Source organism: Staurois parvus, unplaced genomic scaffold (genome assembly GCF_062004578.1).
Source record: "Staurois parvus isolate SC_StPar_1 unplaced genomic scaffold, SC_StPar_1.0 ptg000019l, whole genome shotgun sequence".
Taxonomy (NCBI): Eukaryota; Metazoa; Chordata; class Amphibia; order Anura; family Ranidae; genus Staurois; species Staurois parvus.
Window position 1 is genome coordinate 17,845,642 of NW_028317815.1, and position 26,392 is coordinate 17,872,033.

Consider the following 26,392-nt stretch of genomic DNA (forward strand, 5'->3'; position numbering starts at 1 on the left):
AAGCATTTAGAAAATGCTTGAGTCGTGATCCGCCAGTCTTGCTGATTTTAGACAACCCCCGAGTTCCGATTGCCAATGCTGATAAGCGCGAACCAGGGGTGTCCTATAAGAAATGACAGCGGAGTAGATAAGGAAGATCAAGCCTGGCGTATTAGGGCTGTGCCTGCAAAGACTTTCGAAGGGGGTCAGCCTATAGGGACCCGAATGGGCTCGTAATGTTGTAAGAAAGTGACGGAGTTGGAGGTAGCTAAAATGTTCCCTCAACAGGATATCATGAGAACAACACAAAGTCTCAAAAGTGAGTATCCGGGTAGGCGAGAGCAAGGAGTGTATGTCATTGAAGCCATTGGCTGGCCACCACGCAAACTGGCCAGGATTGTCAAGGCCTGGGGGAAACCGTGGGTTGTGGAATAGGTGCATCAAGGTTAAGTGAGCAGAAATAAGACCAGAAGAATATTTAATGAAGTCCCAAAGTTGAAGCGTATGTGTTAATGTCGGACTAAGAAGTGAAGGGCGACGATCAGGGGGGAGTCACGGCAAAGAAGAAAGTGGCGTCGGGTGGGAGTCCATCAGATCCACTGTGGCCCACAGGGGAATATTGCGAGACGTTTGAAGATGGGCTAGTGGAGCTATATTCGCCGCTAAATAGTATGCATGAAGATTCGGGGCTCTTTTATTAATTCTAGGGCATGAGGAGCCCCAGATGAAAGACAGAAGTTTTTGTTGATGAATGCGTAAGATATGCAATGGGACAGGGATCGGTAAAACCTGAAACACATATAATAATTTTGGTAGATGAGTCCTACAGATTGCATTAATTCTACCGAACCACGAAAGCAGAAGATGAGCCCAAGAAGACAACATATCCGTCAAACCCTTAAAAATAGAGGGGAAATTGGCCTGATACAGTTTTTCGTACGACGGGGTGATCTTAATCCCAAGGTATGACCAGACTGAAAGCCATTGAAAAGAAAACTGTTTTAGTGTTGCCAGCAGTATGGGGGAAAGGGTAATAGACATGGCTTTAGATTTAGCGGGATTGACATAGAGGCCTGAAAGAGCAGAAAAGGAGTCCAGAACTGCCAGTAGGTTGGGCAGAGTAACCCCCGGATTAGTAACAGGCAGCAATATATCGTCCACAAACAATGACCACTGGGAACTAGCTACGTCCAGCCCCTAATATTGAGATGCATATGGATAGCTTCTGCTAGAGGCTCCAAAGCCAAGATAAATAATATGGGAGAGAGCGGGCAGCCCTCTACCAATTGGAAACGTCAAGGACTCAAAACCATAATATTTAAGTTTTTACTTGGGGGTACGTATATAGCGACGAAATCCAATGCAGGAACGAGGGACCAAAACCAAAATGGCGAAGGACCGACATGAGGTAAGGCCAGGATAAGGTGTCGAAGGCCTTATTCACATCCAGGAATAAGAGCATCATTTTAATTTTGCGAGTGTGAGCCTGGTGTTGTAACTATAAAATTTGTCTGATTGCGTCCCCTGCTTGCCTATGGGGGACAAAGCCCACCTGGTCTTTTTTTGATCAGATGAGAAAGGAAAGAGTTCAAACGGTTAGCTAAAATTTTTGTAAGGATTTTCATATCGACGTTAAGAGAGATTGGTCTATAATTCGCCCAAGAGGAATGGTCCCGATCCAGTTTTGGTATCATGACCACGTTGGCAGTCAGCAAGTCGGGGAGGAAAAGGCTGAACCTCCTTTCACCGCATTAATACATGGCTGCAAGCTGAACGGCCAGAACATCAGCCAGTTTTTATAGTACAAGGCCATGTAGCCATCAGGTCCTGGACATTTGCTAGTGTTCAAATCGGCGATACAGCGCAAAATTTCCAATACTTGAATATCACGGTCCATCAAATCTCTGTGAGCTTGAGTCAGAGTAGGCAAAGATAAAAAGTTGGAGATAGCATGCGGTTCTGCCCGAGTGGAGTCTTTGTCAAGTTGAGTCACGTACGCAAAGAGATCGGTTTTGGATTGTGCGTAAAAACGCAACCTATGTGCTAACATAGTCTGGTTTATTTGCTTGGCTGTACCGCTTCTGACTTGTCCAGCGTAAGGAGCGCTTGGCATCATTTGTTAAGCAAAGATCCAATTCCAGGTGGGCCTGGTCCAACAACCTTCGGTTGGAGGGAGTTGGTGATTGTTTTAAATTGAGATGACACAGTAGCTAATTGTGTTTCAAGCTGATGCTGTTTGTTGCCTCTCCCGTTTTGCGCCTTGAAGCTACTCGGATAATATGACCTCGAAGGACTGCCTTGTATGCTTCCCACAGTGTCACTGAAGAAGAGACCGAACCTGAATTGAGCTGAAAATATTCCAAGGATTTGCGCAGAAGGTCCGCCTGAACTTTTCAGCGACAGCAGGGAGTCCTTCATCCTCCGAGTAGGAAGGCTTGCAAAAAAGGGATTGACAGACCACCAAGGGTGCGAGTAATAAGTATAGTCTCCCCCCCCCCCCCCCCCCAGGGTGGAGCCTACGCCACAGGTCTACCAAATCATGAGTCCGTAAGGTTTGAGCGAAAGATTTGGCTGCTGTGGAGGGGTTGGTCCTCTGGGGGATACTTATCAAGGGCAGGATTCAGAATTAAATTTGAGTCCCCTGCTACCAGAAGAGTGCCTTGTTGGTGAACCGCCAAAAGGAAGCAGAAATGCGATAAGAAAGGTCCAGGATTAACATTGGGGGCATAATAAGTCAAAAGTGTGACGTCTACATCCTGAATTGTACCCTGTAATAAAAGATACCTACCATTCGGGTCCACAGTACGCATCACACAAACGAGGTTTTCTTATGGAAAGCAATGAGGACTCCCCTTTGTTTTGTAGGGCCAGTAGTTCGAAAAACCGGAGGATAGCGGGCATCAAAATACTTCGGGCTAGAAGTAGCGGAAAATTGAGTTTCCTGTAGGCAAGCAATATCCACGTGGTGAGCCCGGAGGAACTGAAATATTTTTACTCTTTTGGGGGCAGTTCATACCCGGAACATTCAGGGACCAGCAATTTAGCAACATGGTAACCAAAAAAGAAGAGGATAGCCTCCGTCACGATCCCCGGGAGCCCTGAAATAATATTTGAAAACATGAGGTACACAGAAAAACAGACCAGCAAAAGTGAAAAAAGGGCAAGGAAGAAAGACAGACATAAAACCATCTCGTATACAGGCAATATACATTTGACACAGTAAGATCAGCACAAAAAGCATAACAACCAGTTGTGGGGGATAAACCCACATGTAGGCTGGGTAGTGGGTAGGACGCAATGGTCCACCGGAACTATTCAGCTTAACTAGAACAAAAAATTAGCAAACATAGGCTAAGATACTCCAATATCTAGTCAACGCGCGACAGAGGCAGGTAAAAACCCCAGATAGCCATATGTGCGAGACCGCTCACTGGTCCAGCCAATAAGCAGGGTCACGGCCATAGCAGAATATCCACCTTCGGTGTTGCCCTTCATCGGCAAGAGAAGTGGAGACAACTTAAGCAAACCTAAGATGTCCATAAGGGCCTAGGCCCCAGTAAAAGAGGTGATATATCACATGACCGCACAGAAGCTGGAAATTAACAAAAAAGAGCGCTCAAGGGCAATATCGCCATACTGCTAAAATGGAAAAAAGTAGGAAATTCAGCAGGATACACATCAGCTCGTGGAGACTTCCTGGAATCATTGAGCCTGAAGGGTTCGAAGAGCTTGAGAGCTGTTTTGATTCAAGGGAGGTGACTTGCGTGAAGATTGTGATCACCACAAACACGCAGGGATAGAGGCCTCCTCCGCCTGAGATGGTGGCAAGTCAAATTTCAGTTCCTGGAAGTGACGACAGAGATCCGCTGGAGAGGAAGCCTGGAACTACCGGCTTGATATGAGAAGGAGAGTTTAAACGGAAACCCCCATCTATATTTGATATCAGCTGACTGTAGAATTTGTAGATGGGGTTTCCAGGTGCAGTGTTTTGCTATTGTGACTGGAGACAGTCACAGCTAAAGGGAGTTACCCTGGAATTCCAACGTTGGTCGGTTTCAAACCGCCTGCAAGAGGCGTTTTTTAGTGCGGTAATAGTGGAACTTAATAATAATGTCACTTGGGGGGCCCTCCGTGGGTTTGAGGGCCAGAGCCCTGTGAATACGATATAATTCCAAGCATTCCAGAGGGATCTCAGGAGCCAGTTCCTGAAAGAGGGCTGTAGCAGTACCCTGTAGATCAGTTACCACTTCAGGTACGCCACGAATGTGAAGGTTATCTCTACGGACCCTGTCCTCTATATCTTCCAATTTATCTTTTAGGGTGTCCAGCTCTGCGTGTAAATTCTCCATTTCCTGCTCATGACCTTCCAAGACTGAAGTCGCCAGATCCATACACTGTTCTAATTGATAAGCACGATGGCCCAATTTCTTTAGACCTTTTACCAGATCAGAGAAAAGCTTGCAAGAGGCAGTTGTAATCTCTTCCTGCACAATGGAGCGGAATTTGTGTAATAAAGCTTCAGGATTGTGCTCCAAAGAACTGGGTAAAACAGAGGGGAACTGGTGCTGACTGTCCTCACTCGAGTCCGGATCCCCTGTAAGCCGTGTGGTGTCATCGGCTCAGGCGGGCTGGGCGCCATCTTGTCGGGGCGGAGAGTCTTTTTGCTGGGCTCGGTGTTTAGGCTTATTGCACGGGGTACGATGCATCTTCGGGCATAGTATAGGTATTCCTCAAGCACCTGCGATCTTTTGTACCAGTGCATGGGGATTGGAAGCCTGATATGCTAAGGTAAATGTTCCGGTGGCACGGGACAGGGAGATCAAACGGCCATCAACTCTGCCCTCATGCGTGTGGGGAACTTTTACATAGGGATAATCTCTACAGGGCAGTCCAAGCTTCTTGCCATAGGCTTTAAATTGTAGAAGAGATTATCACTGCTGAAAATAGTGAGGGTTGGGGGGGGGTAAATAGGTGCAGGTCACCCCGCAGAGTCTCTGGACCAGGTCAGTCCTCTTCTCCCCCAGGGAGAGTACGGGGACTCCTTTGAGCGCAGGCCCAATAGGATTCCGGGTTCCTGTGCAGGAAACGGGGGTAGCTGAGGGTGTAACATTCTCCACCACCCCCAGCAGCAGCTCACCTATCCGGGTCTCCAGCTGTGCTTGGGTGCAGAGTAAGGCAGGTCCGGGCCTCGTGGGCTGCAGTAGGCCTTGATCTGTGTGTTGGGGTTCAGCTGGCCTGGGTTTCCCCTCCGGGTAATAGCCCCAGCCCACTGAGGTCCCCGATGTCGGTGAGACCAAAAATGCCGGCCGGCAGGCCCGGGTACAGTGCCGTCCGAGCTTTGCAGTGCCCACAACGGGCCTCGTAGGCCGCAATCCGACCCGGGTCACTTCGGCAGGCAGTGGCCAACCTCCACAGGGGTCCTTAATGTCAGTGGAACCCTGCTGTGTCCAGGATAGACAAAGATTCTGATAGAAGGCAGCGGAGCTCTCCTTCTATGCGTCCGCTCCCGCCTCCATCTTGGACACCCCCCCCCCCCCATTTGTCTTTTTGTCTAGTTTTCATTGAAATCTCAATAACATTTCATCCACTGTTATTCACTGTAGAGGGTTGTGATGTGGTGTAGTGCGTAGTGACACACTGTGTTGAAAAAGAAAAGTGGTACATGATCTCTTTCTTTCAGTGTAGTGGTGTGAACTAAACTCAAAGGACCCTAGTCAAATTGTCAATTTTTGTTTGGACTGCATTGGGTAAGGCTGCCCGGAACAGCCCAGTGCATCTGGTGTGAATCTAAAAGTTGAAATTGATTCAATATATAACTGCCATCTTCTTTCAGTAGGGATCAGCTTACTATGCTCTTTGCTCTTGCCATAAAAGCAAAAAAGGCTTTGGTTGCTATGGGAAATCTGAGAGGCTATATAGTGGTGCACCAAAATTAAATTCTGGTGCCAAAAACCAAAAATTCAGGGTGCACATGGCTGAAAACTGAAACCCAAATGTCTGCGTATGTGGGGGTGGGAAGGCTCAAATTTTTTTTTATTTTTATTTTTTTTTACTTTTTAATGTGCGTTTTTTTTTGTTTTTATTTTTTTAACTTTTGATTTCATTGCTATCACATAGGGGACCAATAGTCCCCTATGTGATGGCATATAAGTGACAGGTCCTCTTTGTGGGGGGAGGGGGGGCAGTGTATGCAAGAAGGGTGCAGGAGAGGAGAGCGGTGTATACATTGAGGGAGCAGTGGATACAGACGGGCTCCCTCATTTGCTTCTGCTAATTGTCATTGCCGGCTTTTTTTTTTTCTTCCTTCACTTTATAGCTCTGAGAAGGCGCGATCATTGGCCCCGCCACAAAAGGGAAAAAAAGGGGCTGTTCACTGGGTAATGTCACTGGGTGACCCCGCCCCCTTTTTTTACTTTAGCAGTGGGGCGAATGACAGCTCCTCAGAGCTATACAGTGAAGAAAAATAAATGCTGGCGATTTACATTTTAAAACTAGCAATGACATTTGATGCCGACATGTGAGGGAGCCTGTCTGTATTGCATGCTATGGCAAGCGCTTTACTACTATTTTATAATTGAGTCCTGGACCCCATAAAGAGACTACGAGTTACAAAGTTAGTCTGGCTGAAAAAAAGATAAAAGTCCATTAAGTTCAACCATTAAAAAAAAAAAAAAGTTATAATCTTATACCCACAGTTGATCCAGAGGAAGGCAAAAAAAACCCAGCAAAGCATGATCCAATTTGCTCCTGCAGGGAAAAAAATTCCTTCCTGATCCCCCAAGAGGCAATCGGATATTCCCTGGATCAACTTTACCTATAATTGTTAGTATCCCGTTATATTCTGTGTATCTGAGAAACCATCCAGGCCCTTTTTAAAGCTTTCCACTGAGTTGGCTAGAACCAACTCTTGAGGGAGTCTATTCCACATTTTCACAGCTCTTACTGTGAAGAAACCTTTCCGTGTTTGGAAATTAAATTTCTTTTCTTCCAGACATAAAGCGTGCCCCCTTGTCCTCTGTGATGACCTCAGGGTGAATAACTCTACACCGAGTTTACTATATGAACCACTGATGTATTTATACATGGTGATCATATCCCCCTTAATCTCCTCTTCTCAAGAGAGAATACATTCAGTTCCTCTAATCTTTCCTCATAGCTGAGCTCCCCCATGTCTATTATCAGTTTGGTTGCCCTTCTCTGTACTTTCTCCAGTTCCCCAATGTTCTTTTTGTGAATTGGTGCCCAAAGCTGAACTGCATATTCCAGATGAGGTCTTACTAATGATTTGTACAGAGGTAACATGATTGATATCTCTCTCCCCCCCCCCCCCCTCTCTCCCCCCCCTCTCCATCCTGTAAGGACGTTATTTCACTGCACAGCTGGGTGTCATCTGCAAAGACTGAAATGGGATTTTTAATCCCAGACCCTATATTGTTTATAAATATATTAAAAAGTAAGGGTCCCAACACTGAACCTTGGGGTACACCACTGACAACCCTAGACCATTCAGAGTATGAATCATTAACCATTACTCTTTGAATACGATCTTTTATCCAGTTTTCTATCCATTTACATACAGATTTTTCCAAGCATGTAGACTTTACCTTACACGAGCCGTGTGTGGGGAACTGTGTCAAACGCTTTTGCAAAATCCAAGTATACCACATCCACCGCCACATTACACAGTTGCTGTAAATCACATGTACTTTGTGTACTACACAAGTCAATAGTAAAAACAAATAAATTACACTTGCAGCTCTTTCCTTTGACTGTTTTCTGCTGTTCTAAAACAAGGCCAGTACTCTATCAGAGGCCAGCACTCGCAGACCAGCAAGTTCCAGTATCACACCAGTGCTTTGTCTTTGTGGATGTTGTGTTCCAGCGGAGCAGGAGTAGAGGAGTCAAGATGTTCTGACAGTTTTAATCTTTTAAAATAACAGTTTAGCTAAACTTGCTGACTGTTAACCACCATACGTTTTGCATGAATGAAACTTATATTGTTTCATTAATTATAGTGACTGAACATGTATGTTCCTTCCAGCTTTCTGAATATTAGACATGAATGGTGATGTATTTGTTATGAATTAAATGTTTACATAATTCCAAAATCACAATGGGGTGGGGGGGTTGCTTTTGACATTTTTGCCAGCCAGTCATGCAAGGCTGTGTTTATCTTTATGATTTTAATGAACATGTAAAAAATGAGGGAATTTGTTGGATTCATCTGCATGCATTGTTATGCTTTCTAACATTTAGCTAAGACATAAAATTAAGTGTAATTTGAAGCCTTTTTAAGTGTATTGAAATTGATTCTTTATCCTGAAGTGAGCTGCCGACTAGCATGAACTGCAGACTCCTAGGGGTACCTGCATATCTGCAGCTACTTTTACTGTCCCCGCTCTACCCGACTGCTGGGAGGTCCTGATCGGGTAAAGCTGCTTCTTTTTCTAGTAGTGCTAATACTTGAATGCTCCTCAGGTCATGTTCTTCTGGCTAGTGATGCAGCCTACTATAGTATGGGCCAACAAAAATTTATGGAGGAGCGGGTGAGTTATGGCATTACAAGTAAGTGCTGAACCATTGCTTGATTAGAATTTCCTGGCCTTGTAGTATGGAGGCAATGAAATCTGTAAGTGCAAACATTTTATACCTGTAGGCAGTGTTTTGTTTTTGTTTTTTGGGGGTTTTTTTGTGGTGTTTTTTTTTTTTTTTCCCCCATGCGGTTAAGGTTATTATTGCTTTTTACACCTGACTTGCACAGCACAGTCCCAACACAAAGAAAGTGAAAAGCCTTGTTTTCTATCATGGAGACGTGGTAGTGTGCACTGAAATAAAGTACAGCATGCAGTATTTTTACTTTAGGACAGCATGGGGCAATGCAATCCACTGCATTGCACCACTCAGTGGCCAAAAAAAGCAAATGAATTGTCACTTGTGACATTTCAGTAAAGGTTTAAGAAATAAAAGTAAACCATGCAACGTGCTGGAATCTGTGATTGGCACTATTCCTCCAAGCACCTGTAAGAAAATCTTGCATTTTCCCATTTTCAGGAGGAATAGCGAAGAGTGTTTTTGGGTGTAATTCTATGTATTCCCTATGCTGTGTATGTGGGAAATATCTTGACAGTTTTTTGTGTATTAAAAAAAAATATTTTTTTGTGCAGATTTTTCTATGGGTTTTTGGCTGCACTTAGGCTTTAGGTTTTGAAATGTATTTCTTAGTTTTGTAGACTCTATATAACTTTCTCACTGACGTGTGTGTGTGTGTGTGTTCAGTGTTTGTCGTTTCTTTTTTTTTTTTTTTTTTTTTTTTTTTTGAGTAAGAAGTTAAAACCCAGTGATTAAGGTCACTTTCACACTGATTCTCCACAAAAAATGCATATGCGTTTTTACTGCGCTTTTGCCATGCTTGCGGACATTTTTGTAATGGACATGTGACTCAAAACCACACCTTGGGTGTGTTTTGAGGCATTTTCCATTGATTACAATGGGGAGGTGTGTTTTTGGTGTGGTGGTTTTTTTTTGTTTTTTTTCCCTGAACAAATCCGCTCCAAAAAATGCTGCAAGCAGGATTTTTCACTCTACAACAGAAGCACAATGCCCCATTGTGAAAACATGCATAGATATACATAGGGAAGCATTTTTGAAGAGGTATTCTTCCCCCCCAAAGCACTTCAAAAACTTCTGTGTGAAAGGGCCCTAAATACCACCAAAAGAAAGCTGTCTCAAAGTATATAAAAATCATTTAGGTACAGTATTGTACAACCGCATAATTATTTGGGTACAGTTTTGTACAACTGAGTAATTGTCAGTGCTGAAAAATGGTCTGGACGGGAAGGGGGTTTAACCTGCCAGTCTTAAAATGATCAAATAAACTCACAAGATGGTAATAATTTCTTTCCATAAAGGAGGTCTGTTGTGCTTATCAATGGGCAGCACAGTGGCTGAATGGTTTCGCATGGCAGTACTAGGGTCGTGGGTTCGAATCCCATCCCAACCACGGCATCACCTGTCTGGAGTTTGCATGTTCTCCCTGTACCTGTGTGGGTTTCGTCCAGGTACTTCGGTTTCCTCCCACACTCCAAAGACATGCTGGTAGGTGAATTGGCTCCTGTCTAAACTGGCCCGTGTGTGTGGTGTGTTTTTTTTTTTTTGTTTTTTTTTTTTTTGTTTTGTTTTTTTTTACTGGATTATTATTATACAGTATTTAGCGCCAAAAAGTTTGCTCAGTGCTGTACATTATAGTGGGAGACAGTACATGAGACTATACAGTAACAATACAATACACAAGGGGTTCGAGGGCCCTGCTCCTTGGAGCTTACAATCTAGGAGGGAGGGGATAGTGGTACAGGAGGAAATGGCAGTGGGGGATGGAGTGGTAGGAAGAATGGGAGATCAGCAATTAGGTGAGGGTTGGGTAGGCTTCTCTGAAGAGATGGGTATTCAGGGTGCGCCTAAAGGTGAGGCGGGTAGGTGACAGTCTGATGGATTGGGGTAGTGAGTTCCAGAGGATGGGGGAAGACCTGGAGAAATCCTGGAGTCGGGCATGGGAGGAGGAGACCAGGGAGCTAGAGAGTAGGTGGTCTTGTGAGGAGCGAAGAGTACGTGTTGGGTGGTATTTGGATATCAGGTCGGTGAGGTAGTTTGGGGCGGTATTATGAATAGCTTTGTATGTCAATGTTAGTAGTTTGTATTTTATGCGTTGGGCAATCGGAAGCCAGTGGAGGAAATTACAGAGGGGGGTGGTGGATACGGAGCAGTTGGTAAGGTGGATGAGTCTGGCCGCTGAGTTCAGGATAGACTGAAGCGGGGATAGTCTCTGATGAGGTAAGCCGGCGAGGAGGGAGTTGCAGTAGTCGAGTTGTGAGATAAGGGAGTGAATGAGTTGTTTAGTAGTGTCTGGGGTTAGGAACAAATGTATTTTGGAGATGTTGCGGAGGTGGAGTCTGCATGAATTTGCCAGCGATTGGACATGGGGCTGGAAGGACATATTGGAGTCTAGAGTGACGCCTAGAACTTTGGCTTGCGGAGTGGGACTGATGGTGGCGTTATTGGTCGTGATGGAGAGGATGGGGGGGGGGGGGAGCGCGGGCTGGGGGGAAAACTAGGAGCTCGGTTTTGGAAAGGTTTAATTTGAGGAAGTGGAGTGACATCCAATCTGATATGTCTTTCAGTAGGCAGGTAATTCGGGCGGAGACTGAAGGGGTGATGCGAGGGGTAGAGAGGTAGATTTGTGTGTCATCGGCATAGAGATGGTAGTTGAAGCTGTGGGAGTGTATCAGTTGGCCAAGGGAGGAGGTGTAGATGGAGAAAAGAAGGGGCCCGAGGACAGAGCCTTGGGGGACCCCAACAGAGAGGGGGAGGTGGCAGCGTTCTAGGTAACACTGAAGGAGCGCTGGGATAGATAGGAGAGCCAGGAGAAGGCGGAGTCTCTGATGCCAAGGGAGTATCATTTTTTTTTTAAGGAGGAGGAGGTGGTCAACGGTGTCAAAGGCCAAGGAGAGCTCGAGGAGTAGGAGGACTGAGTAGTGGCCATTAGCTTTGGCGGTTAGCAGGTCGTTGGTGAGTTTGAGTAGGGCAGTTTCGGTGGAGTGTAGGGGACGGAAGCCAGACTGTAGGGCATCAAGGAGGTTGTTGTCGTTGAGGTGGGAGCTTAAGCGATTATAGACTAAGCACTTGAGGAGTTTGGATGTAAATGGCAGCAGGGAGATGAGTCTAAGGTTGTTCAGGTCGGTGGGGTCCAGGGAGGGTTTTTTGAGTATGGGAGTGATATGGGATTAAGATTGTTCTGTGCACAATTCAGTTATTTTTCAGGGAGCTCTTTTCACTTTGACAGCTTCGTTTCTTTACACATGAACAGAAGCTGCACTTCACTTACTGGATCCTTGCTGATGATAAAGGATTTTGATATCACAATTCACACAACTGAGGTTGTGATCAGGATGTCCTGATCATAAGCCTCTCCTATACATGTTAAATGGCAAACCAGAAAAAGTTTAGCTCATACAGTCAGATGTATCAGTATTTATCATATGTAGATTTTCTGTAGATAGTGTTGATTTTGCTGTAGGAAATTTCAGCGTGTGTTTTCTTTGATCTGAAAGAGTTCTTTAAAATTACTGTGCAGTAGGCGATTTTGTAATTAAAGTAAATTTTTTTTTTTTTTTTTTTCCTTCCTTTTCAGGTTACTCACTATAAACAGTATCCTCCAAACACCACCAAAGTATATTCTTACTTTGAGTGTCGGGAAAAGAGAACAGAGGACTCTAAATTTAGGAAGGTGAAATATGATGAAACGGTCTTTTATGGATTGCAATATATTCTAAAGAAGTATTTAAAAGGTAAACCTGACCTTCTCAAGCAATATATCAGTCTGTAGAGTAACACATTTTGTTCCATACACCCAGCAAAAATGAAAAAATCACATAAATTATGACCTCTTTTCTACTATTTTATAATTGGTTATCCATGTGGAACTGGAGCTCGCATTTATGAAAACTGACATTTCTCCTCCCTTTGACATGTTGCATTATTTTACTACTGCTTTTTTCTTCACAAACAGGAAAGGTTGTGACCAAAGAAAAAATTCAAGAAGCCAAAGAGGTTTATAGAGAGCACTTCCAAGATGATGTTTTTAATGAGAAAGGATGGAATTATATCCTGGAGGTGAGAAGAATTTATTTGTCCAGCATTCAGAGATGGAAATAAACTGCCAGAAAGATACCCCAGCATTTATATCCACACAGGTAACACATTAATCCAATCACCATGGAATATGTAGAAATTGATTGTCATAGAGTAGGTAGAGGGGTGTGATGTTGTGAAACCTCCATGGTCGAGTTGCATAATCCCATCCTTGGTGTCAAAGTCTGCATAAATGTTAATTCCTCAATTAACATGGCTAAAGATGTGTATTATTGCCAGATCAACTGGGCAAACCAGATGTAGACAAATGCTGATGCTTTAAAAAAGAAAACACCCAAACAAAAGTGATGTCGCTTGAAACAGTGTAGTGAATGCAAAGACCTGTACAACGGGAGAGACCAAACAAACTTTCAAAAAAATGGGTCTTTTTTTTTTTTCCCTTAGTGGCCCTACTGTCCTTCTGGCCTTAGCCAGGATGACATGTTCTGCTCCTGCAGCCCTATGGGAAACCCTTGCCACATGTCCCATGTGCAGGAGTCTAATCTTAGAATTGCCAAGGGGCACAGCTGCTGCATTATCGGGGGCCAAAACCTGGTAGAGGCAGCTGGCTGAAGATAACTGGACCAAGATATAGTGGCATAGGACACAGGTATGCACAGCTGGAAGTGTGTGTTTATTAATCTAGCATAACAGGTAAGTGAGGATAGGGTGGAGAAAAGCTAGGGGCAAGTTAAGGAAGGTCCACTTTAAGGAAGAGGGATGTTCGTTCAAGTACAGTGAGGTGCCCATTTCAAGAGGACAACTTGGCGCAAGAAGCGGGAAAGAGGCCATCTACACCAGACTGGGGAAACCATCCCTGAATGAGGGCAGGGCACCTTTACACATCAAATTGCTATGCCCGCAGTTTGACAGCAATGCACACCTTTTAGCCATGTAAATCAAAGAATTGCTGACCCGAAAGATGAGATTGTGTAACTAGAATAGCATTCACACCTCCCATTCTGTTCTTTGGACAATTAACGTCCACACATTGCATGGTGATTGGCTTAGACATTTGTGTGACCTGTGTGGAAATAAATGCAGGGGTATTATCCGAATACTCATAGGAGCAAAAGTGACTTGGAGAAGCTATGAAGTATCTTCAGTTACAAAACAAGTCCAGTTTAATGTAACCGACTACTAGCTAAATTGATTTTTTTTTTTTTCATTTTTTAATGGCACATTTCTGTATTATGTGGACCTGTTGTAATCCTCTGGTATAAATGCAATATTGCAATAGCTGCCCAGTAACAAGCAATGTGCTTCTATCCCCCTTATAAGCCATGACACTCTTCGTTGTGGAGTTCGGTAATCCTCCACCCACCTGTTTGTGTAAAATCTGCAACTTGCACCCTGTAAAGGATTTCGTACTTTTTTGCCAAGCTAACTTGTGGACTGAGGAATTTTGAATTAGGTTTTGGACTTCTAGCCTAATAGGCTTTGGTATTTTTATTTCTTATGTAGAAGGGTATACAAGTTCTTGTACAATAAGAATACATCAGAGTAGACACATGCACACACATCTATGCTATGCGATAAAAGTAACAGCAGCAATTTCCTGATGGCAATTGTTAGTAGTGCAGAGCGATGCCATTGCAGCCAACCTTGTGCTGAAATTGGGGTCATTTACACCAGTAGCAGTCAGGTGCATTTAAAAAAAAAAAGTATAGCATGTTGCATTCTTCCGCACTAGACTGCACCGTGAACGCGCGCAAGCGCTTGTAAATGCAACAGAATTAAGAAAATTATTGAAATGAATGAAAATCCAATAAATTTATTGCAAATGCTCATACAGAAACTCACAGTAAATGCAGAGGTTGTGGTGTAAATGAGCCCTTAAACAGAATTATGACAACCACTGCTGACCTAATCTGCAAATGGTAGTTGCTTGGCTGTCATGTTTCTGTGATGACTTTAATGTGTCACTGACATGATGATGTGCAAGTAGGCAGCGTAGTCAGAGGGTCACAGACGTCAGAGGGTCAGCATGACAGCCAGGCAAGTAGAACTTTCAGAAGGTCAACAGCCATTGTAGCCTATCTCATCAGAGGGTTTTTTTTTTTTTTTGTGTGTTCCTTCATTTACATTCTCATCTCCATGTGCCAGGATCTTGCATAATAACCCTGCAGAAAGGATCTTAAAACCATACAGTGGCAAGAAAGTGTGTGAATCCCATGGGATTTAACTGGATTTCTGCAGTAATTTGCCATAAAGTGTGATCTGATCCTCATCTAAGTCACGAATGTGAACACCGTGTGCTTAAAGCGGTTCTTCAGCCTCTGACACAAATTGCATCCTATCCTCCCCTTCTATTCATACAGTGCACTTTTTCTTTTTTATAAGAACTTCAAGCTGCCCCCAAATGCACGTTCACCTTGGCGAACGACTTGCATTATGCCCATTGTGCCTCCTGGGATATGCAGGTCACATATCCCAGGAGGTTTAGTCCTTCATTAAGACAGGAGGAGGGTTACGGGCCTAGTATCGTGATATCGTGAAGCCCGGCAGCTTAACCCAGAAAAGCTGCTGGGCCTCTCGATGTCACTTAAGAAACTGGCAGCGTGAAACCAAGCAGGGGCATAATTCCGAAAGGATTCTGAAGGTCCACTTTGTGGGTGAGAATCTTAAGTGTACAACCCACAACAAAGTTTACACTGGGTGCAAAAAAAAAAAAATTATAGTGGACTGGCTGGAGGTCTACTTTCAGCTAATATTATTTTGTCTGACGTGTGGTTTTTTTGTTTTTTTGGGGGGGGGGTTGTTTTATTCTTTATTTTTATTTAATTTTCTGGGGGGGGGTTTTGTTTTTTCTATGTTTTTTTTTTTATGGCAAAATGCATCGCATGTGTTTTGGGTGCTGTTCATTTTAAATGGCACCTAAGTGTGTTGCGGTTCAGCCACAATTGTCCCACAATAAATCATGCGACACTTGTTGCCAAAAAAGAGATTCCTGTTCACATCTGGCCTGCAATCCTAAATCGCACTGCAGTTGCGGCAACCTCGCACAGTTTAGGCGCCATGAAAAATGAATGGCACCCAAACAGGCCACTTTTGCAGTCTGATTTGGGATCACAAAATGCCAGATGTGAATGAGGAATTAGAGGCAGGGGTGTTTAGGGGCAGAAATCTGAATGCACCAAAATTAAGTTCAGGAGAGGAGTGTTTGGACGGAAAAAAAGCCTGATGTGTCCAAACTCTAGGCGTGCTTACTGCTTGAGCGTTTGATTTCACTAGCCTGAAAAAAAGTACTATTCTGGTCAGTAAAATGAACGAGAGTCTAAATGTGTTTTAAAAATGCATCTTAATGCTGCTTTTCTCCTGTCATGAGAAAAGCGTTCAGAAGAGCATAGTGTGCATGAGGCCTAAGAGCAATGTAAACCTATACAGACTGATGCCTGTACATGTAGATGTGATAACATTGAGTGCCTGTTCACATATATGCGGTTTGAACCGCATCCAATCCTCATGACGTGAAATAACATTGCTTCCTATGGTTCCTGTTTACATATGTCCGATGCACTGCCGGTGCAGTTTCAGTGCGGTTTTAAAAAGGGTCATGTCCGATTTCTGAGCAGTGCGGTCTGGTTCAGGTGCGGATTAGTCTATTGACTTTTATTGGAACCGTTCCTAAACCGCATTTGTGTGAACAGGATAAGATCCTGCGCTAATCCTGTCCTGAACCTGATGTAAACCTGTGAACAGCTGCTACAGTTGCAAGAAAAAGTATGTGAACCCCTTGGGATTACGTGGAGTTTTGCATGAATTGGGCATAAAATGTGCTCTGAACGTCATCTAAGTCACAACAATAGAAGAACACAGTCTGCTGAACATAATACTACACAAACATTAGATGTTGCCATGGTTTAATTGCACATAACATGTAAACATTCACAGTGCAGGGAGGAAAAAGTATGTGAGACCCTAGCGTAATGACTTCTCCCAGAGCTAATTGGAGCCAGGAGTGAGCCAACCTTGACTCCAATCAGTGTGATGATATTGGATGTGTTGCTGACAGCTGTCCTGCCCTTAAAAACACGCACCTGTTTTGGGTTTACTGGTTTCAAGAAGCACTGTCTGATGTGAACCATGCCTCGCAGAAAAGAGCTCTCAGAAGACCTACGATCAAGAATTGTTGACTTGCATGAAGCTGGAAAGGGTTACAAAAGTATCTCCAAAAGCCTTGATGTTCATGTGTCCACGGTAAGACAGACTGTCTACAAATGGAGAAAGTTTAGCACTGTTGCTACTCTCCCTAGGCGTGGTCGTCCTGTAGAAATGACTGCAAGAGCACAGTGCAGAATGCTGCATGAGGTAAAGAAAAATCCCAGAGTGTCAGCTAAAGACCTACAGAAATCTCTGGCACACGCTAATATTTTTGTTGACACATCTACAATAAGGAAAACATTAAACAAGAATTGAGTACATACGAGGACACCATGGAGGAAGCCATTGCTGTCCAAAAAGAATATTGCAGCACATTTGAAGTTTGCAAAAGAGCACCTGGATGTTCCACAGCACTACTGGCAAAATATACTGTGGACAGATGAAAGCAAGATTGAGTTGTTTGGGAAGAACACACAACACTATGTGTGGAGAAAAAAAGGCACAGCACACCAACATCAAAACCTCATCCCCACTGTAAAACATGGCGGAGGGAGCATCATGGTTTGGGGCTGCTTTGCTGCCTCAGGGCCTGGACAGATTGTTGTCATTGATGGGAAAATGAATTCCAGAGTTTATCAAGACATTTTGCAGGAAAACGTACGACCATCTGTCCACCAAATGAAGCTCCGCAGAGGATGGGTAATGCAACAGGACAATGACCCAAAGCATAGAAGTAATTCAACAAAACAATGGCTGCAACAGCACAAAATATGCCTTCTGGAGTGGCCCAGTCAGAGTCCTGACCTCAACCCAATTGAAATGCTGTGGCATGACCTTAAGAGAGAGATTCACACCAGACATTCCAAGAATATTGCTACACTGAAACAGTTTTGTGAAGAGGAGTAGTCCAAAATGACTCCAGATCATTGTGCAGGTCTGATCTGCAACTACAGGAAACGTTTGGTTGAGGTTATTGCTGCCAAAGGAGGGTCAACCAGTTAAGTCCAAAGGTTCACATACTTTTTCCTCCCTGCACTGTGAATGTTTACATGTTATGTGCAATTAAACCATGGCAACATCTAATGTTTGTGTAGTATTATGTTCAGCAGACTGTGTTCTTCTATTGTTGTGACTTAGATGACTTTCGGAGCACATTTTATGCCCAATTCATGCAAAACTCCACGTAATCACAAGGGGTTCACATACTTTCTTGCAACTGTATATCAATTAGCTGTGAAACCTGAGCTTTAATCCGCACCGCATGTGTGAATCTGCTCTAAAGGACTACTTACGATTATGAAGTGTCCATTCCCTCATTGCTTGATGCACATTGGTAGCATTTGTATCCTTTTTTGTGAAACTGGCACACAGTGCTGTGAGACTGGAATTTTTCAACTTTCTGTGCTTAAGCATGAGAACACTATGTGAAGGACAAAGTCTTAATTCAGTGATGCTATTTCTGTGTATTAAACTGCCATGTTTTTAACAAAGTCCTGAACACTCTTACTTATGTTTTTTTAGAAATACGATGGACATCTACCTATTGAAGTGAAGGCTGTGCCTGAAGGTAGTGTTATCCCCAGGGGAAATGTCCTGTTCACAGTAGAAAATACAGATCCTGAATGCTACTGGCTTACAAATTGGGTAGAGGTTTGTGACATTCATCACTTTTACCACATTTTTTGCTTTGTAATATGTACTTTAACTTTTAGAAGACCAGTAAAGTATCACACCCTCTTAAAATTATATATAGATGTTTGAATTCTTTGATTTTTTTTTTTTCTTAAGGTAGTGCTGGTTTGTTTCTCCATTATGTTGGCGGTGCACTTTCTATGTTTGCATACAGTTGTTCCACACTCTAGAGTCTCTCCGGAGCAAAGGTAGCAAGAAGATGTGCTAAATCAAAGGCACTATGCGCATCTTTCGTGCCCTAAAATGGTGTCCTAGAATAAATTTGACTTGTTCGTGTCACCAGTGATCATGTCAGGCTGCAGCCCTAGGGTCTTGCCCCTCTTGTAGCTTGTAAAAATGAGGTGAACAACCAAATCAAATGGACCAGGCCAGTAACAGCCACATGTCAAGTCACAAAATGCAAAAAAAAAAAAAAAAAAAAATTTGGAGGACAAATGTCAAACAGACATGTGGCTTTGCTGCAATTTGTAGGAAACAGATCTTGTTTAGTATACATTCTAATCTGGATCCTGAGCTCTTTGAGTTCTTTGTGACCTAAAACACCTGAATGTAATATGTTAATTTGTGGCTGTTGCAGGTTGGATCTGTTGCTTATTGGCACAGAGTACCATTCTACCCAAAGTCCCTCCCCACCTCTGGCAGTTGTGATGAGCATTTATGTTCTACTTGGTTAAGTGTCCTCTGCTTTGCTGCTCTCAATTGAAACCCATACTTTTTTTTCCTAGTTCTTTCTATGGACGGGAAGTAGTTTAAATCCAAAAAGCAGCTACTTCACAACACAGTCAGTCATAACAGTAGATTGGAACATCTCCTTTTACATCTTTATTGATCAGATGCTCTCAACAAAGAACGTTGAATGTCAAATAACTAGCGCAAAACTGCCTCGGTCACTTGCAGTAGTTTTCAGCAAATGCTTTTTTGTAGTTTTAGAATGTGGTAGTTTAGATCCATTCCTCTATATAAAATAACAGTCCTCTGGAACGATTCCTCACTGTTCTCATGATCATTGACACTCCACGAGGTGAGATCTTGCATGGTGCACCAGACCTAGGGAGACTGACAGTTGTTTTGTGCTTCTTCCATTTGCGAATGATTTCAGCAGCTGTTGTCACCTTCTCACCAAGCTGCTTGGTAAGTTTGGTAGCCCATTCCAGCCTTGTGTAGGTCTACAGTCTTGTCCCTGATATCCTTGGACAGCTCTTTGGTCTTTGCCATGGTGGAGAGTTTGGAATCTGATTGTTTGATTGCTCCTGTGGACAGGTGTCTTTTATACAGGTAACAAAATGAGATTAGCAGAACTCCCTTTAAGAGACTGCTTCTAATCTCAGCTTGTTACCTTTATGAGAGACACCTGGTAGCCAGAAATCCTGCTGAATAATAGGGGATCAAATACTTATTTCCGTCTTGAACATGTAAATCAGTGCATAATTTGGTAGAAATGCATTTCTTTTCAATTTTGTGTTGCTATTCTGTCTCTGTGTTACAATACACCTACCATTTGATTTTTAGACTGATCATTTCTTTGTGAGTATATATATGGTCATCCACAGCTCCCCTGTGTCAGTTGGTGACTGTAGGGGAGAGGTGGGAGCACCAATAACGTCTGGGGTGTGGGAGCCTATGAGTGACTTCATGGCTCCTGGAATTCCCAGCCGTTGTGTAGCACTCCCTCTTCCTTGCAGCTGCCGCTTACTAAGACGGGATCACATGACTGGACTAGAAATGGATACGCATACTTATGTACTTCTCCTTCTCCGTATCTCAGTGCAAGCATATGAAAGCCCGCTTGGAGTTTGCAAACACTAAATGGGCTTTCATGTGTTCTGCATTGAGGAGAGGCTTTCATGTAGCCAGTTTGCCATAAAGTCCAGGCCGGTGGAGAGCTGTGGTGGTGGTTATCCTCCTGTCACTTCTCCCCACAGAATCATCTGTTCAAGAGAAACAGGAGGCATCTGGGCTAAATTTCAAGTGTTGTTGCAAAGGGTCTGAATACTTATGCCAATGTAATTTCAGTTTTTCCTTTTTTGTAAATTTATAAACATTTTCTAAAATTCAGTTTTCACATTGTCATTATGGGGTGCTGAATGTAGATTAAGGAGAAAAAAAATAATTTAAACAACTACAGTATCAGAAAAGTGAAGGGGGTCTGAATACCAAATATAAAATATTATAGTGTGTGTGTGTGTCAGCATTTCATCAACATTTATTTTCTTTACAGACAATCCTTGTCCAAACATGGTATCCCATCACTGTAGCAACAAACTCAAGAGAGCAGAAGAAAATTCTTGCTAAGTATTTACTGGAAACATCTGGTAGCCTGACAGGACTTGAGTATAAATTGCATGATTTTGGCTACAGAGGAGTTTCCTCACAAGAGGTAAAAAATTGTTCACTGATTGTTAGACGGTTACCTGTTTCTAGTATGAGGGTTTCTTGGTGTTAATGTATCATCCTGACTGACATTGTCACAGGAGATGTAGCGTGGGGCTGGCATTTTTTTCTTCTTGAAAATGTTTGTGTCTCAGTTATTTTGATTCACTGGTGTTGCTAGTTTGGTATTATTGACTTGCTACAGAGTTGGCATAAAATGTTAGGCAAAGCGAATTATATCAATAATGAAATGGCTCCAGTGTGGGATCAATGACCACTTGCCAACCACTGCATATATATTTACTGTAGAAAGTTGGCCTTTCTGGATCATGTATATGTATGTGATCTGAAATTTACAGGTAGGGGGGTGTGCACTGCCCCTTCTGTGCTGTCAATCACTACAGCACAAGCCGATCAGCAGGTCCGGGCCAATGGCCAATTTATTTTGTTTTTACCAAAGACATGCAACAGAATATATTTTGGCCTAAATTTATGAAGACATTTTTCTTGTGTGGATATGTTTTATAGCAGAAAGTAAATTTAACCATCTCCCGTCCAGCTGTTGTATATAAACAGCCGGGCGGTGGCAGTGCAGGGTCGGGTGGCTGTTTATAAACTACCTCCCCGCCCCCTGCTTGTGCGCACTCCTCCGGACACAGTGGGACACCGATCGTCGTACGGGACCTCTGTGCGAAGTCCCGATCATGTGATCACTGATTGGCCAATCAGTGATCACATGCAGAGTAGTAAGCAAGATGTCACTTCTGACATCATTGCTTACTACGTGTGAAATCTGTGAATGATCAGAGGTCACATGGTACAAGGCTATTCACAACAGCCTTGTACCATGTGACAAGCTGTGACCAATCACAGCTCACATGGTAGCTCTCAATGGCTGAATGATTGCGTTTACAGCGTTTATGGGTGTAAAAGCAATCGATGTAAAAAAAAAGTAGTACAGCGTCACCATGGTACATGGTACTGCTAGGGTGACAGTATGTAAAAAAACAAAAAAAAACAAATAATATAAACATATAAAAAAAGTTTAAAAATTATTATATTTTTTGGTTGTATACTAATTTGGGGTTTTTTTGGGTTTTTTTTGTTTTTGTTTTTTTTTTACTAAAAAGATAACGGAATAAATTTTGGTCAAGATTTATGAAGAATTATTATTTATTTGCAAAATTTTATAAGAAAAACACTTTCAAGATTTTTGGACATTTTCATTTACATAGCAAAAAAAATAAAAATCCCAGTGGTGAATAAATACCACCAGAATAAAGCTTTATCTGTCTCAAAAAAATGCTAAAAAATCATGTGGGTACAGTGTTGCATGACCACGCAATTGTCATTCAAAGTGTGATAGCACTGAAAGCTGAAAATTGGCCTGGACAGGAAGGGGGTAAAAGTATCCGGACTTTAAGTGGTTAAAAAAAAATATATATTTTCAACATTTTTAGGGTTTTTATATATTGGGTTTTTATATATTTGGTTTTTCTATAACAAATGAAAAACCCCAGTGGTGATCAAATAACACCAACCGCTCAATTTGTGTGAAAAAAATGAGAAATTTAATTTGGGTACAGTGTTGCATGACCGCACAATTTGGTTAAAGTAGCACAGTGCCGAACAGCAGAAAAAAAAGTCCTGGTCGTGAAGGGGGTAAAATCTTCCAGATCTTGAGTGAATAATGAAGTGGAAGTGATGTGCTTTACTCGCATCACATCTCACCCACTTGGGCCTAAAATATAGCTTTTTATTTGCAATCTTAATAAAAAATTATTTCACAAAATTACAGGATAGTGTGGCTCAGTACTAGCAGGGGGGGCATATAGTCCTAGTCGTAGGATCTCACCTTTTTGGTTGTGGCTGTAGAAGTTGTACAGTAGGTGTTTTAAAAGTGATAGGTATTCTAATCTGAGCCCACTCAATGTGTCCTTCACTATTCCATCACTATTGACATGAACCTGAAATTTCTCTAAATTTGAGGCTTCATCAGGGCTGAAGAAAGTGAACATAATATAATCGCAATCATGCAAACATGCTGGGTTCAGATTTGAGGATTTGGAGAAATTTTATCGTGCACCACACATTTTATTATTCTTTCGGGGAGAGCATTGACACCGGTTTCAGATATTGATAGTGAACAGTTTAGTGAGCTCAGAGTAGAATATTTAGAAGGTGGCGTTTTTGTAGAGTCGAGATAGCTCAGAGCAAAATACTTTACCTTTCATTAGCACCTCCTGGGCGTTCTGACGTCAGACGTCTGTTGCTCAACTTTGCAGTGGCGACCTTGTTTTTATGAAGTCTATGCTTTGGCATCTTCTGAAGCTAGTTTTGGCTGTAAATATTTGCAGGTGGCTGTTTAGGACTCTTGGGCACCCTTTTGGGGTGATTTAGAGAGTTTGTCATTTTTTTTTTTTCTCCATTAATTGGAGGAAAAATTGCCAACTTTATCCATAACCAAATAGGAATGTGGAACTGCTTGGGGACATCGCTATTTTGGTTATGGATAAAGAAGAGGAGGCTGTGTCCGTCAATGAACATAAGAGAAAACCCGACTTTGTTACTCGCCATAAAATCCCTTTTCTCTGAGCTTGACTGACACAGCACCCACTCCTCTATGGAGTTTTCTCCTTTTGCTTGTAACTGACTGGAGACCTATAGCAGAGAGGGGGGTTTTATGCCCAGGGAGGACTGCCCATAGGAGGTGCCAAGTTTTTTTTTTTTTTTTTTGGGGAGGGGGGGAGTTTCTGCCTAGTGTCCTATTCGTGTCGGTGGGGTTATAAAACCCTATTTGGCTATGGATAAAGAAGAGGAGGCTGTATTCATCAATTAACTCGGAGAAAGGGATCTTCTGGTAAGTAACAAAAATCCCACTGGTGTTTTTTTTTGTTTTTTTTTTTTTGTTTTTTTTTTTTATGTTAATGTATTTCTTGCATTAAGGTAAACTTGCCACTGATTGTTCTCTCCCCAAACACTTACCCGAGTCCTCTCTCGATCCAGCACTGTACCAGTGTACCTGCTCTTCTCATGGGCTACGCTGAAATCTGTGGGAGACCTTTTATTTAGCTACTGTCTGTCAAATCCAGTGAGGAGAGAGGAGCGTGGCCAAGCCACACTGTGTGTGTGTGTGTCTATGGATGCACACAGCCCGGTTTGGGAGTGCACCCATACAATTGCCCCCACAACACAGGGCTTACTATGGGGGCATTCAGAGAAGGGGAGGAGCGAGCAGCGCTGGCAGGGGACAAAGAAAAACCGCTGTGTGCAATGGAGCAGGTGAGTATATAAAAAATGTTTACAAATAAATTGCCATCACTTTTACAGACTCATAATGCTTGAGTGAGCTCAACGTAGAATTCCAGCCTCTTTTATGGTCACAGATAAGATACTCTGGGGCTATATGCTCCCCCTGTTTGTATTAAGCTACATTGTTCTGTAAATTTATGATATAAATATATAGTTTCTGCTAAAACATTGTGATAAGTACTGTTTGGACCTGAAGAAGGGGACATTCCCCGAAAGCTTGTCCTCAAAATTGTATGTTAGTGCAAATAAAAAAAGTATCACGGACAGTACTCAATTATTTTCCATTTGATCACAGAAGCCTCTCTTCAGATGGGCAAAGCCTCCCTCAATACCTGTGTCATTGCACATTTTACAGGTAGTCTGACTAGTTTATGTCAGGGAAATGTTTGTTATTGGTATGTTTTCTGTTTTTTTTGTATGGTAATATAGCTGCTCACTAGGTATAAAATGATTTTTCATGAGGATAGACTTGTAGCCTTGGTTTTATATGTGACAATCTTCCATGCAATTTTTTCAATTAGTTATACAGTATATCAGCGAAGAGGTGTATATTTGCATTGTTCATAAGTCGGCCTCTCTGCACCTAAGGCTCAACTCTATTTTGAGTGCATTAAAAGTGTATTCAAAATCTTAAAATATACATTCGCCTTTCGCAACATGTTACACCCTGAATATGGGTGTAACATGTTAGGAACAGTCCGGTCCTGCTCCTCCCTGCTGCTTGTTTCCTTGTGAAAGCTAGTGGGGGATCTTCTCCTCCCTGCTAGCTGTCACAATTTAAAAAAAAAAAAAACGTAGCCGTGTGGGCCTCTGACCGGCCACATCATTCATTTACTGTATTCTGTAAATTTAATGAACTACAAGTCCCGACAGCCTTTGCAGCTGTCTGCTTGTAGTTTTACTGACAGGAAGAATCAATAAACTACCACAGCGCTCCACAGTGCCGTGGTAGTTCATTGATTCTTCCTGTCAGTAGATCTGCTTGCGTGTACAGGCAAGCAGACATACTGACCGGTCTGCAGGAGACCTGCATGGCACCAGTGATCTGATTGTTGGTGCAATGTTTTTGAAGCACCAGAAACAAATCATAAATGCACTTTTTTTTTTTTTCCTTTTTCCCCCTGCGAAAAAATTGTACTTTTCACCTTTTTTACCAAAAAAAAAAACAAAAACTTTAAGCTTGAAAACTGTTTGCAGAAGTTGTGAATATGAATCACTTTATAACACATTAATGGAGCCCTAAAGCACGAACTAATAATGAGACTATTATGAACACCCTTTTTTTTTTTTTTTTTTTTTAAATGCATAAAGGGAATTATAGGAGTACACACTTTTCTATCAATGTATTTGAAAGTAGAAGATGTGTATAGTCACTTTAAATCACACAGTGCAGTGTTAACCTGGCAGTGTTACATTCTGCAGCATGTGTGCCCACGTGGGGTTATTAATACATTAATAACTTTTTTGTTCTGCTTCTTTTTTTTTCCCTTTTTCCAGACTGCTGGGATTGGAGCATCAGCTCATTTGGTAAACTTTAAAGGAACAGATACTGTAGCTGGTATTGCATTAATAAAGCGATACTATGGAACAAAAGACCCAGTTCCTGGCTTTTCTGTACCAGCTGCTGAACACAGGTAACTAAACAGAGGTTTTCTGTCACACTTGGTGATACCAACTTCGTGTGTGTGTGTGTTTTCGTCCCTCCAAGTCTTACTATTGTTTTCATGTTCGTGTCACTACTAGTATAGAATGAGCAGTGTCCATTATTTCAGATCCCTAGTGTAGAATGATCAAGCTACAGCACATGCGCAAAAATAAATTACCAATTTTAGGTTCCTCCCACCCTGCTACTCCAGAGGCAATGGGAGAGAGAGGCAAACCAGTGGTTATCATAAAGGTTGGATCAGACAAGAGCCTGGGGCAGAAATATATGGAAGGTGATGAGGAAAGGGAGGGACTATTTTAAGTGTTATGTGCCAGAGCTAATGTGTCTATCTTGGGTGCAAGCAGTAAATTGTGGCTTCGTTCAAATACAAAGGAACACTTTTTTTAATCGGAGTATAGCATCAAGTCAAAACTCCTGGGATATTGATCTGGTCAGTTAAGTAGCAGAGAGGGTTGTTAATCAGTTTCAGCTGCTTTGGTGTTAATTAAATTTTAACATGTGCAGTAGATGGGCAACAATGAGACAACCCTCAAAACAGGAATGGTTTTACTGGTGGAGGCCACGGATATTTTTTTCCCTACTTGC

At 42.5% G+C, this 26,392-nt stretch overlaps 1 protein-coding gene across 2 annotated transcripts in view; it reads left to right on the plus strand.

The window, feature by feature from the left end:
• NAMPT (nicotinamide phosphoribosyltransferase) overlaps positions 1-26,392 on the plus strand; it is a 77,847-nt gene that overhangs the window by 35,852 nt on the left and 15,603 nt on the right. For both annotated transcript variants that reach the window (XM_089685297.1, XM_089685292.1), the window contains exons 2-6: positions 12,164-12,320; positions 12,542-12,645; positions 18,289-18,417; positions 20,678-20,836; positions 25,639-25,775. In XM_089685297.1, coding sequence (XP_089541423.1) covers positions 12,164-12,320; positions 12,542-12,645; positions 18,289-18,417; positions 20,678-20,836; positions 25,639-25,775 — 686 coding nt within the window. The remainder of the gene's footprint in view (positions 1-12,163; positions 12,321-12,541; positions 12,646-18,288; positions 18,418-20,677; positions 20,837-25,638; positions 25,776-26,392) is intronic.